The 14,714-nt window shown below is 35.2% G+C and overlaps 1 protein-coding gene across 1 annotated transcript in view; it reads right to left on the bottom strand.

Annotated features, from left to right (window-relative positions):
• Nucleotides 1-14,714, bottom strand: part of LRCH1 (leucine-rich repeats and calponin homology (CH) domain containing 1) — a gene marked incomplete at its 5' end in the record, with an annotated part of 56,092 nt that overhangs the window by 16,381 nt on the left and 24,997 nt on the right. Inside the window, 7 exons of the mRNA XM_010185817.1 lie at nucleotides 662-766; nucleotides 3,901-3,973; nucleotides 5,187-5,238; nucleotides 8,205-8,243; nucleotides 8,362-8,451; nucleotides 10,874-10,960; nucleotides 12,026-12,093. Of these exons, the coding sequence (XP_010184119.1) occupies nucleotides 662-766; nucleotides 3,901-3,973; nucleotides 5,187-5,238; nucleotides 8,205-8,243; nucleotides 8,362-8,451; nucleotides 10,874-10,960; nucleotides 12,026-12,093 (514 nt within the window). The remainder of the gene's footprint in view (nucleotides 1-661; nucleotides 767-3,900; nucleotides 3,974-5,186; nucleotides 5,239-8,204; nucleotides 8,244-8,361; nucleotides 8,452-10,873; nucleotides 10,961-12,025; nucleotides 12,094-14,714) is intronic.

The following is a 14,714-nucleotide window of genomic DNA, read 5'->3' as shown; positions in this document are numbered from 1 at the left end:
GAGACTCTGATAGCCCAAATGTGAACAACTTTGCATATGAGTGCCATGACTCAATGTGCTATGGCTGTAACACCCTGGAGAAACCAAAACAAACGCAGCAGTAACAAGGTCCACTAATGTACCTGGCCTTCAATATGCACAGAGAAGTTTGACAGCTTACTAACAGTTTCAGTTGAACAAAAGTCACTGGTTTTGCTTAGCTGATTGTTTTCAGCTTTGTTTCCTCATGGATACCTGTTCTAATTAGGTTAGTTATGTACCTGCATCAAAACACTGCAGATGGAAGTAAGATAGTTTTATTAACAGTCAGTATCTATCAAAAATAATAAATAAAAACTGCAGAGAAGACAATAGCAAAATTAACTGCTGTTTAACTTTTATAAATCCTTGAAAGTAAATAAACTTTTATAGGAAATAGTTCTTAAGAGTGGTCATCATGGGAAAAGTTGCTTTGAAAGACTTGAAAACAGTGACACTCTTCACGCATGTACTTTCGATAATAGATATTCTAAAATAAATTAACATGCACCCTCTGAGGTATTCAGTCTTACAAACATCCCCTTAAGAGCACTGCCCTTCATCCTTAGCCACATGGGGCATTTGTCATATATTCAGGTTTCCGAAAACACAGAATTAAGTAAATGATATCTGGAACACCTACCATTGTCACTGTCTCGTTCAGATGGGATACTGTAGCTAAAGTTGTCCCATGTTTGTGCCTGTGTAAGTGTGCTGAAGGAGATAGGAGGAAGACTGAGGGATGGGTCTGTTGGAGGGGAGTGATAGTCCAGTCCAACCATGGTGGTGTAAGGACCAGAGCAGGGAATAAAAGGGGGCAGCAGCATTTCATTTATGGCATTAGGATTTGTATGGTAATGACAAAGATGTAATTCAAAGGTGATTAATACAAAATGCGTAATTTTTGAGAAAAGAATGACAGATGGTGCAGAATAAAAAGAGCGAAAAGTTATATGTTAGTACTTGCAAATCATACATCATATGTGCAGTTAAGGCTGTTAAGCTTAGCAAGATCACTGTAACCATAGCACTTCACACAACTTGTATAAACCACATTTTAAGAAAAAATACCCACAGATTTTATATTATAGCCTGACAAAAACCTTGACTCTGTGAATCAGAAGGTAAATATATCAGCTGTGAAGCTTCAGCAATGAAAAGTTTAGAGACTAAGAATTTTGATATTTTTTGTAACTATGTAATAAGAAAACGTCTTCATCTAAAGACAAAGAAAATGTGCACATCCATATGAAAATATTATTACAACTTCCTAGCTGATTTTGATAAGTAGCAACTACATTATCCCTTGGATTCTCATTCTGTTGAAATATGTTCTGTAAGTACGTGGATTACAGATGTTTTCCTTTTGTTTTAATTCACTCAGTAGTACATGCAGCACTATTTTTATTTCTTGCTGACTCCCTCAGCAGTAAGTTCAAACCTACAATGGGCCCACAATCCTAGGAAAGTTCTTGTTCTCTGCAATTTTTACAGACTTTCCAGGGACAAGAACAGACATAAATTACCTCCAAAGGCTGATCCTCAGTTTGCACCACAAGCCTTGGCAAACCTGCACCGTAAAGATTCTTCTAACAAACACAAATTCAGTAATGATCCAACTGGGCTCCCTAAAGCATGCAAAATCACACATATCCACAGAAGCTGCAACAGAGTCTGGAGACTGTTCACCAGATGACTGTAAAAGCACGTCATGCTTACAGTCCCTGACCACTCACCAACTCATTATGGAGCTAAACGTGTACAGCAGTGCAGTCTCTACTCTCCATTCATCCTGCCTCCTCTGCTTGAACTAGCCATAACACCACCTCGTATTTGTTCCTCAAATCCTTCAGTGGACATTTTTATTCCTTCCCAAACACGTCTACTCTGCACTTCAGTCTCCTGTCTTCATTATGGCAAAGATTTCCTCCAGAGTTTTCCTCAAACCTCCATCCTTTCCAAACTTCCCATTGGTTTCCTATTTTCTGATGCAGAATTTAAATCTCTTCTTCTCTTTCCTTCACAATGATGTGACTCCTTAATGAGCTTTTCCTGTGTCTGATCACAATGTTCCTTACCAGTTCTGCCACAAAAATTATGAACTCACTTATTTCTTGGTTTCCTTTATAATTTTCATGTTTTATCTACTGAATCTCATGCACAAGCAACATTTATGCTCCTCAAACTAAACTGGAAATTATAAACCACCTCTATTCTAAATACTAAACCATAGCCTTAAATCAATTTAAAATTACTGTGTAAATCAAAGAGCAGCTAAAACCATTTAATATTAGAAGAAAATACAAGGCAAAGTTTCAGTCAACACAGAAAGTCCTTATTTTGTACCATTCCAAAGTAATAATCATAAGGTTCTTAATCACAAAGACTTTCGCCTTCTCACAATTCTGGAATCTGTATTAACAAGATGATAATTCAGGCAGTGTTGTATAAAAATTCACCTTAAACTTCTCTTCAAACTCAGCTGTTCAAAAGCTCTCTTTAGCTATGCCTTTTTTCAACAAACTTGCAAGACAGAGAGGCAAGCATGTCCACAGATACTAACGTGGTGTTTCAAATCCTCTACATGTTAGCAAAAGTGAAGACACTGTATTCGCAGATAAGATTATGTTAAGTAAACATTTGCAAAGTTATCCAATGTTTTATTTTTTCCAAATCCTGAAAGGACTTTTGCTCATCCTTTAACCCATACTTTAAATATACAGAGAAACAACATCTCTGAAGCATCAGGAACAAACAAGAATAGACCCAGAGTTTAATAGTCCAACTAAGAAAGGCAACTGAACAGATCTGTCAAACTGTGTATCATAACTGCATGAGAAATTTAAAATACCCTCTGCATGAAACGTTAGTTCAATACCATTTTCTTTGCTTTCTAAAACTTTGGTTTTTTAAAAACTAAATCTGTGGGTACAATTTCTTAAACATTCAAATGTGAAACTGCTGCCATTATTGCGAAGATATTTTGCTATGGAAACTACAAGCTTGTAGTGGTTTACCAGCATTTGATTAAAAGCATTTGTGGGGAATGCAAGAAACCAGAATTAGCCTTAAGATGCTGAAACATACTGAAAAACCTATGATTATTCTTTAGAGGTGGTGTGAGATGACTTAATATTGACTATCTCAGTATGGAGAAGACAAAAACTGAGTTTAACAGTGCAGCTAATCCTATTTTTAAAGGAAGCTATTATCTAAGCCATCAAATACATAAACTTAACTTTTTTTTTGGGAGGGGGTATTTTGGTTTTGTTCTTTTAATAAACTGTTGCTTGTTAAAAGATTGACAGTTATGCAGATTCAGCACTGCAGATTCATTAAACTCAGCTGCTGGCTGAAGTACACATCTAATCTTTCTATAAATGCTTGATCCTTACACAAGCAGAACCACTGAGAGACTCATTGCAATGAGCAATTTTCAGAGCGCTGCATAATCATCTTCCAAACAAACCTAATTATTCACATATATTATTCAACCAAATCTAAACTGTATCACTGCATACCAATTAAGCAAAAATCGTATTCCATTAGTATGTAACCACAGATGATATATATGTATATGTGTATAAAATATGTGTATTTATATACATACACACATTTTTTTAACCATACACACATATAATTTCATAAAACACCTGATTAGTAAGGGATGAAAATTGATCCATATATAATGTGCCAAATACATACTTGTTAAAAATTCACTCCTGATTCAAACCTATAACCTTAAAATGTTCTAATATTCTAATTCTTGTTAGAAAATGTCTCATCACTGCCTTCTTAAGGGGAAAAAATACTGACATCTATTAATAACACAGGTGTGAAAAAAAGTACACAAAAATTGGATAATTTTCTTTCCCACATTACCTGATCGTGGCTTCAGGCCAAAAGGAATTGTGGTGTTTGTAGTAGGAGACATTGTCGGACTTTTATCCTTGTTCTGTGTGATTAAAGAACATAAATCTAAGTAAGAGTAACATCTGGAATATCTCAGCACAACTGACTGTATAAAATGCAAAAGTTAATGATACAGCACCCTGCAAATATTCCACCATAATCTGATCACAATGTAGCCTCAAACCTATTATAATCTCTCTTTTTTATTCTGTCCTATTCCTTTGCTGGGAAAGATGAGTTTCTGACCAAAGACTGCAAGTTACTCCCCCTAGCTAGAAATAAGCTCAACCTTTTCTCAGTTTTCTCCCACGTAATCACTTGGTTCCATCAAACAAACATTTTTGTGGCATAGTACACTTAGAAAAACAAAGACACATTTTTTTCCTTAGATACATTTGTTTCTTTCACAGAATTACAATTCTGCATGGTATTTTCCATGCAACACTGAACTTCTGCTTAAAAAACAGAAGAGAGAAAGGTGACCATATTCCTCAGAGCAGGATTGCCCTTGACCCTGGAACTAGGCTACCAGTTGCAGCAGGAAGAGTAAAGTAGCAACATTCAGGAGAAGGTGAGGCATAATCCTCAAACCATCAGTGGTAATAGAAAGTGTTTTACAACCAAACTTCATAATGGGAATCCTTCTTAAAAAGTGATTCCTCAGAGAGCCAGGAACTACAGGAGTCCCATCACCAAGACAGGTGGAAGGTGGCCGAGTGCTCATGAATTTTCAAGATGCTCATATACAGAACAATGTAAAGGGAGAAGCCCTGCTTTTGCACAGGAAATACGAAGGGGGAAAAGTCACCTTAATGAGCTCTCTACAGTTTCCCTTTTTGATCTTCTGCTGAGATTCACACTATGAAAGTGACAGGATTAATAAAATCAGACTCCTCTGAAAACTAATCAAGGTCATGACACAAGTGTGCAAAAGGAAATTGCACTGAAATCAGTAGAAACTCTTGTGGAACAAGGAAAGGTGGAAAATAAAGGTGGCAGAATAAAATAAAAACTAAAAAAAGATACATGTTTTGTACTAGACTACCTAACTCAGAAACAAGCTTATCAGAAAGTACATTTTTTTATACTCAATTAAATCCTTAAGACAAGAAGAAACCACAGGCCAAATAAACCACACAGCCATCACTGATGAGCTCAGTCATATTTTCTGTGATATTCAATTACATGTTTCATTCAGTGTATGAGCCATTCATATAAAACATAAAAGAGACAAACAAATGACACCAGCATCTTACCTCATTATGAGAAGTTTGCCCACTTGTATTCCAAACAATTAGATCATTCTGTGTGTTTGGAAAGGAAAAACATTTCAGCAATTGTAATAGCGATAAACCACAACAGGGTATTTTACTCATGATACTCAGATACACAGTAATACTTATTATTGCTTACTTTTCACTGAAACAATTTTCATGAATAATGAATACTGTTATTGCTAGTTGAACAAAAAAAAAATTGTGGAAATTATTTACGCAGATTTGTCATTAATTTTTTATTTTCAATCCTAAGTAATTATAACTGTGTTTATAAGACTTAAATGCTTGTTGGTTCAAATGCAGTATCCAATTCTGTTTCACAAATTTTGGAATAAACTATCACCAAAAGTTTAATATGCAAATATATTTTTTTTAATATAGATCTGAAGAGAAAAGTATTCTGTAAGTGATTCATTTTATAATTAAAATATAACATACCTTTTGTTACCACTTCTGCTACAGCTAAGTTGGAAGCAGGTAATTCATGTCAATAAATATGAAATACTACCATTAATTCTACATAAATCATAACTCAGCAGAAACAGAGCTGGCATAACTAAACACATAAATCAATTCAAAGTAATTTCCTTAGGACAATTTTTTTTTTAATCAATAAAAAAATGGAAAGAAAAATAAAAGATGGCACTTGGAACACTAGGTCCCAACAGCCGCACAGCTTTCCAAAAGTTAACAAGATGGGAAGGAAGACTGCACAACTATATTACTTCATGACCTTTCAGAGCTGCTTTTCAAGCTTAAAAAAAAAAAAAATCTTCAGCTTTAGACATCTTTCATAGTATTACCTCAACCACTTTTACCTAGACTAAACTGATAGAAACTTTACTTGTCTGATCCCAGCCAGGTCTACCTGGGGACTCTCACACTTGAGCACTCTCCTGTGCTCAGGGCCAGACCAGCTGGTTATGCCGATGTTGCAGGTCTAAACGCTCTCACAGCATGCAGATTACGAGTCAAGATTTTGAATTTACATTAAATTGAATTAATTTAGTAACACAAGTAGTAACACAAGTGCTTGCTGTACTACACAGAATGCAGCATGATTAAAAACTTGCTCTTGCAAGATGTGTTTCCATTTCATGGAACATGCCTAATGCTTTCACCTGCATAACACAGTCCAGATCAAGCCCTCTACAAGTGTTTAGGAAGATTTATTTATTCTTTTTAAAAGGCTCTTAAAAGTAAATCAGCAATGTCCTTGCTAAACAGTTCACCAAAATACACAGACCACACACATTTTGACAGTTAATCTCAGCAATGTAGTAAGAACCGTTCCAAATAGTGTGGTAACCTTAATGCACAACAATATAGGAAAGAGATGGACCAACTCTATTTTTTGAATTTTAAATTATAAAGAAAAAACAAAGACAAGATTAAGACTAACAAAGTCACAAGGACATAATAGGAAAATTTAATGGTCATGATGATTATACGTAAGAAGATTTGAAAAAGAAACCAGATTCAATCAATATCTGCATAAAACAGACCACATTGAGGTACTCCCAATAAGGACAGAATATTATGTAATTTTTTTTTTCTCAGAATCTTCTTGGAAGAACAGTCACAAAAATCCCTATGCAAACATGTTCAGAAGTAATTACATATGCATCAAATATTTAAATCAGACTTTTTTATAGTTCTTCATTTCTGGATCATTGCGATGTACACATAACTTAAAAAGATTTTTGAAACTTTAAAACTATAATCTCAACCTATATACAGTCTGTTATACTACCCACGTTAAAAATGCTGCTTTTAACAAAAACTTAGCAGCTTATATAACTACAAGAGTATTTAGGGTGAGGGAGAAAAGGAATCGGGTCTTTCATTTTACTGAAGATCTAACTGTGAGGTGACTCACATTTTCCAGGAGAATGCAACCACTACAGTGCTTATTAGAAGAAAATACTTTTATGAATTTCATCATACCAGGTTTTTTTCCTGATAGGTCTTAATTTCCCATTTACGGCCAAACCTTGAGATTCATGATAAGACAAAAAAAACCAAATAAACAACAAACGAAACCAAAAAAGTCACCCCACAAACCAAAAAACCTCCAAAACAACGAGCCTAAACCCACTATTATCTCCACACACAAACTGACAGAATGCAATGATCCATTCCAAATGTTTCCACATTTACTGCATCTAAAGAACTCCATACCTGTGTCAGTGACCATTTTTCATTCTGCTCACAAGTTCTCAGTTCAGGCTTTGTTTTCTCCATAATCAACTCCCTCCTCCTCTGAAATTCTAGTTCCTCTTCAGCATTTTCTCTCTGTAAGATAAAGAACTCTCGAGACTATCACTGGAAACAGAACTGTATCTGGTTTTTGCATAACTCAAGTTATGTACCTCAGAAGTACTTGTTACAAATACTATGATGAAAAGCAAACAACGAAGTCAGCAGACACCATATACTTGCAGTTCCAGTGCTAACATGTAGATAATGTAAATCTAAATAAAGTATGTCATAAAGAACCAGTTCACCAGTCAGGATATATATCAAATAATAAGCAGCATATATGACACTGTGAAACTCCATATCATTCTTTATATATAATCTGCAACTATAGAGACATTGCTCTGGGAAAACATTAATTTTTAGTTTACACAGTATTTCTGGGTTATCCTTAAAGAATGTACCCTTTTCCTACACCAGAACAGGGAGATAGGGGAATGGGATGGCAGATGAGTAGGCATAGCTGAGCCATGAGCCGGCATACATGAAAGCCACACATGGTGAAAAAAAACAACTAAGATGAAAGAGTCAGTCATAAACCCGAAGACATTTTTTATATACACATATAAAAATTGGAAAGATTTCCACTAAAAATGTTAACGAATAATTAAGTCTTTCCCTCCATTCTACTTATTTTTTCTTTTCCCTACTTGGTAGATAAATAATTGATGAAGTTGTTGGCTCACTTCCTGCCTCTTCCCCCTACCCCCAAAAATGTAATAATACACTCATTAACATACCTGACCAAAGGAAGACATCTCCATCTGCATTTGATCGCTACGTATAAAGACAAACAAATGCAAATATGTAATTCATAGTGTAGAAACTTGGATATGGTGAATCTAACAAATGCATGATTTATTTTTTTTTCCTCAAAAAAGGTAGATAAACACACTTTACTGTAGACTCCTGAAATTCTAAAGCTGCTGCTGGTTCCATGGGATACAGATTCACACCACTGCTCTCTGAAATATCCATGCTTAATCTGCAAGGTTTGAAATAAAAATATTGCACTGGGGTAGAGCTTTGGTAACCATTCCATTCAGTATTTAATTTCAAACAAATGGATATATTAAATACTTCTCTAGTCATGGTCCTAACCTGCTCAGTGTTATCTCTTAACTTCTTGAAATGCCTCCTGATGCTTCACTGTCACCAGTTTAGCAACATTAATGCTTTCCCCTGCAAAATGTCACTCCGAGCAATGGCTTGTATCAAAACAAAAGGACCTATTTACTACCAACAGCCATGCCATTATCTAGGAGACTGCAGATTTCTATATCCAAATTCTAGCACCCTGTGTTCAAATAGAAGCCACAGCCCTGGTTAGATATACAGATTTAATTTACAGCGGATGAAAATATAGCAGTGCAATAATAAATTCACAACAGACAGTGATCTGAAAGAAAGCAGTGAATATAGGAAAGGAAACATAGGAACATGAAAGAAGTATCTGATGCACAAAGAAAACCTCTTTGAGGAAAGTTATCAACTTTGACATGCTCTATGTTTAAGTCAAAAGCACATGAAGGCTTCTGTTCATCTTAAACTAAGGAACAATGAAAGCATTTAAATTCCTTTGTGGATCTAGATAAAGACACAAAAACTATTCAGTATGAAAAAACTAATTTTTCCTCACAGTGCTTTATATAATGCAAGTATATCACAAACTGCCACGTAATCCAGTAATTATAAAAGCAATGATGAGGAACCCATGGCCCAGAGGACTGAAACTCTACAGCATCATTTGGCAAGTATTAGGCACCCAGGTGTGTCTTGCTGGGTACGTCTGCATGTTAACATACAAGAGACATATACTGAAAAGCTTATATAGCAATCAGTAAATTAAAAATAAATACTCATATTTTAAGGTTAGAAAAAGAAAGTGCAGTCAGAATAAAAATACGGTAAAAAAGGCAGAAAAATTCAGGCATGCAATAAAAATACAGACATGTATGACATGATTAGCTATTTTTAAAAGCCACATTTCAAATTTTCTCTAGTGTTATTAATTAAAGGACATCTGAATACGCATGGAGAAACAGATTAATTTTCTGTATTTTACTGCCCTTTTAAATTAAATTAATAAGAAAAACTAAATATGCAGGAAATATTGGGGCAATATTGACAATATAAACAAACCAAAATGATAAAATGTTAACATTTTATGTTAAACATAAAGACTAACAACTGAATTTTTTTAAATGTCCTTTTTTTTCCAAACCAGACTTTCTAATTGCAACACTTCTCTCTCAGAGTAATAAACCTCATACTTACAGAAGCAACGGTATACTATCTCACAGGAACCACGGGAACTAAAATGCATTCCTAATTTGCACAATTTTTTATCAAGCAAAAATACTTGTGATTCAAGTTTTTAGTATATGAATCAAGAATCATGTATTCTTTACACGATTCAAAATAAAACCAGATAATTATGTCTCTAGAAATTGTCTCCGTGAATTTCTATCCTAAAAAGTACAAAAGTATAACTGGAAAAGCAGAATCAAAATAGGCATGTAAAGAAGAACAGTGTAGTCGCAAGAACAGTGAACCAGCCAAGGGAGGAAGGAGAAACAAGGATACTTTAGACCAGAAGTGACAAAGAGTTTTTAGTCTTTGAAGAAATTAAGCTCTTAACCATAGAAGTAATGAAGAAAAATGAGTTACCTAGTTTTGAAGTGAACTTCTTCAATTTCTGAAGGTAGTTACACAAAGAAAAGCAATAGCAAGCATCTGGAAAGAACGTCCTACACCACTCGACAGCCTTTTTCAGTAGGACAAACATCTATTTTCTTTTAAATACTCATTCCTTTGTTTATTCACAGGTCTAGAGTTATTCCACTTGACTTCAGCCACTTAAAACAGGTATCTAAATTATAAAACCTTATCTTTTGTTGCACGGAAAAATCTAAATAACGTTCTCTAGCTGTCTCTTTCTCCTTTTGATGTCAGAGGTATAATACAGAAACTCCACCCGCTAATTCAGGTAGCTCCTTTATGTGCTCCACTGAGGTGGGATGAAGCTGGGTCAGAAGACCTTCTCTAATCCCCTCAAAACACACCAAGCTTTATTAAGTAGAGGAGAGTTTATAGTCCCTAGAAGAAACGTGACTATCCTAGACAAAACTTCATAAAAAACACAGTATACACAAGATAAATGGTTAAGAGGTGTCTCCACCTCTAATTTTAGGTTTCTTAAATCTGAAATCCTTCTCAGTTTACTGGGAATCTTGTTTAGATGCTCATTCCTTCTTAAATATCTAAGCACCTCCTGAAAAACATCAGTATGCCAACAAAACACTTCATAACTCCAGAGAGCTTCCAATTTTTAGTTAAAGAACTCCAAAGCCATTCACAGAAATTGTAGATATATGACATTAAAACACCAGCTACTGTAAGCATACCTGTTGGGATCTTGTAATAAATCTACTGCTTCTCTTAGTTGCTCTATCATTGCTATATCAATAGTTTGCTCTTCTGATAAATTTACTCTATAACAGAAAACAAAAGCATTCAAAAAAGGGGTACAACAGCAATTATCAAGGGTAGTCTGAAATTCAATTTGTGAGCTGTATCTTCCAACTGGCATGCAACTGCTACAGAGGGGAAAAAATACCAGCCTCTATGCACAGCAGTGTGTGCTGAATTTATGGTGTTTCCTCTGAAAAAATCCTCCAGCACTTTGTCCTTAACAAAGCCCGCCAACCCAACGCATACATAAACAAACACGATGAACTAAAACTTTTAGCATTTCAATAAAACAGGTTAACTTTTAAAAATCAAAATGTATTTAGCAATATTTGACTGTTATTAACTGCGCTCATCACATACTTTGTTTTAACGAAAGTACTAAATACAATGATTCTTTTAACGTACCAGCATGCTTTCTTTTGCTTTTCAACATCTGTAATTCTTTTTGGGATTCAGAGATATAATCAACTGTTAAGTTTTGGCAATAAGGCTCTTTCAGAAAGTACTTATTACTCCCTTCCTCCAATTTTTGTTTTTAAATAATATAGGACTCCACTGTTCTGTTCAGTAACAACTTCACAGTACACTGTCACACTAAATCCCCATTTCTTATGCACTCCCCACAGCAACTGAGGTTCACTTGCTTTGCTCTTGAACTAATGTCTATGAATTAATGATTGTTTCAGGGTTAAAATTATGACAAAGGAAGAAAAAAGGCTGAGGGATTTTTTCCAACTAAATTACTTTTTTTAAAAAAATGTATATTAAATTTAGATCTTACAAGTTTTGATAAAATCCCTTTTTACCAATGTCATTAGCAGACTAAATATCAAAATACCTAATTAAAAAGCTTACATTTGGTATAGATAAAAATATGACAGCATTATTGGTGCATACAAATTAATTAGCTGTAATAATGAGTAAATGCAACACGTGTAAAACACTGAGCACACACAAAGCGCACAGCTGTGCTTCTGTCATGCCTCCAAGTCTACAGAATTATTAACTGATAAGGAAATGCCAGTTCTGGTCAATCTAATTAAATGACACAGCCAATTACTTACAGATAGATAAAAAATACTCACATTTCGTCTGTTTGCCATTGTGCGTCCTCTTCTATTCTCAGTAATTCATCACACTCTGCTGCTCTGCTCTGTAAGCAGACAAAGTGATTTTGAGAACTGAACTTTGCATTTAAGCAGACAGAAAAATTTTGCTTTCAGACTCAGCGCTGACCTAATTTCTGTAACAGTTTAGGGTGGCTAGTTAAAGCAATCCAATCCTTCTGCTCCACTCCTCACTCTACCCCCTTTTAAGATACTGATTACAAGATCTTCTATTCACTGTTCAGATTTTATTGAGGTCAACAGCCCCTACCCTCCTTTAACTGTAAAAAGAAAGTCAAGCGGCATGAGAATTTTTTATTCTACGTCCCAGATTTCCTATGTGCCTTTCTGGTGTACGCAAACAATGCTTCAGCTGAGCATGACCCTAAATTTCCTATTTCTTTCTTGCTCTCCTCCCGCAGACAGATTTGTTTGGAGTAAGGAATTTCCAAATATGCAAACAGTAGCAATTATATACTTCATCTGTAATTATTACAGGACTCCTACCTGACAATTTCAACAGCGGTTAACCATTTTTTTAAAAAACAAATCAGAACAAAAACCATGTGCAGCAATTCATAACAGTCAGCCAGTTATTTTGGGTTCAATATAGGCACAAATTAGAGCCCCCACTGTCCTACTATAACTATGAAGTGCTACTTATCAGAAAACATAACTCTCTCTTTTATGCTTCCATTTGGTGCTTTGCAGTTTTCTTTTCTCTTTCACCCCAGATAGGCAGGAACACTGAAGCAGTTCAGCTGCCAGTAAAGACAGAAGCTCTCTGAATGGATGTGCATCCATACTCAGAGAATAAAACAGCAGAAAACAGAGCTTATCCTCTTCTGTGTCATCCGTTTGGCACATCGGTCGCATCACCCTGTACCAATAAATGCCATCCAACTCTGCCAGATGTGTCACTGCAGAGTGTTCCAGCTTCTCTAACATCCCCCAGAGATGGCCCATTCCCCAGTGGAATTAATAAAGCCATTTTTTTTCCTTTTTCTTCTCCTTACAGGAATGAAATACATGATTTTTCCTGTAAGAAAGGCATATACTGTAAGACAAAAATGCAGCATGTATTCTAGAAGGTGATCCCTAGTCTCTGGGCATAATTATATAGATAAGATGAATAAAGCCATATAAATTAGGACCAATAGTTGAAAAATTACAAAATCCTCCAAGCCTAAGCTCCTACTTTGCACTGCAAGTTGTACTGATTTTACGGTTTGGTTAACAAGATTTTCAATTTTAGAACACCCCCTCAGTGTCCCAAAAGGCGTTCTAGTACATGACAAAATATAAACCAAAGAACACAACACACTTCGAAATCTGCACAAGAAGGAAAATGCCCTGAGTTCAAAATCCTCAGAATAACAGTACTACCTGTTTAAGTCACCAACTGCTGATCTCAACTGCCATAATGTTAAGAAGATATCAGAACTACAAAAAATTAAACAGTTCACACTGGCAATAATCTTAATACTGAAATTCAACACAGAAACCTATATTTTATTGAACCAATGTCTGCAACTCACTATAGATAATATAACCTTACTATGATAGAGGATATTCCCAAGGAAATAGTCTTGAAATGGTACACTACTGAAAAATCAAGATGGTGAAGTGAGAAGAACAAGGAAAGAAAATACAATGTATTGTCAGCTTCAGATGTGTGTACCCCTTAGTCAGAGGAAGATGAAAGGATTCTGTTCCCTTTCTCCTAGTTCATCTATCTCAAATGTGCATACTTGCTGAAAATTTGCATGCAGGAAACCCACGATCATTTGTTAACATTTTAAGTATCTAAAACCAAGAAGGTTTTAGTAGAAAAGCCACAAAAGAACAAGCCAACATAAGATAACCTGCAGAGCCCTAAACATCCAGCAACTATAGATAACTCTTCCTATCAATCAATGAAGTTTTAGACAACACTATTGCCATTTTAAACACTACTGAATTCACATTTGTAAATAACAAAAAATAATAAGCAACATGTATTTACTATGTAAATAAAGTTTTCAATAACTACGTGTCTTCAGTAACTATGAAAGCAGAAAGGTTTGGGTTTGTTTTTTTTCCTTTGTTTTAAAATGCTGCTCCTCTCTGGCTGCCACCTCAAAGACTCTGCAACTACCTGAGGAAGATCTGCTAGAATAAAACTCTGCTAGAGTTTTGCTGCTAGAATAAAACAAAAAGGTTGCTCAAATAACAAGATCTTCTGCAGAACCAGAAGTCTGTTCCAAGAAGTTGAAAGGCCACAACCGTTCTCTCTCCACTGTTACTTCTCGGTACATTTTTTCCTATAAGCAGTGGAAAACGGAAGTGATACAATGACTCTCTGCACCCCTTAAGAACTTCCACAGAACGAGAAAAATCAGTCTAACAACATCTACACTAGACAGTCCCTTCTGGCCTATAAATCAGAAGGAGACATCACAGCCACAGGAATACCATAAATCACTACTATTATCTAAATATATTTGCATTACAAAGGATCTAGCAAAAGTATTCAGCAAATAAATTTCCATGAAAAGAAATCCACTTGCTCAAAATTTCTCTACAATCTTTCAAAAACTCCTCAGTCTACCTAACGACATTTGATTTATAAATTCATCAGGCACTTTATGATATATACTAAAGCAAGTGACTTTCATGAGTTACCACA

Source organism: Mesitornis unicolor, unplaced genomic scaffold (assembly GCF_000695765.1).
Source record: "Mesitornis unicolor isolate BGI_N332 unplaced genomic scaffold, ASM69576v1 scaffold4796, whole genome shotgun sequence".
NCBI lineage: Eukaryota > Metazoa > Chordata > Aves > Mesitornithiformes > Mesitornithidae > Mesitornis > Mesitornis unicolor.
This window is presented reverse-complemented; position numbering and strand designations above follow the sequence as displayed.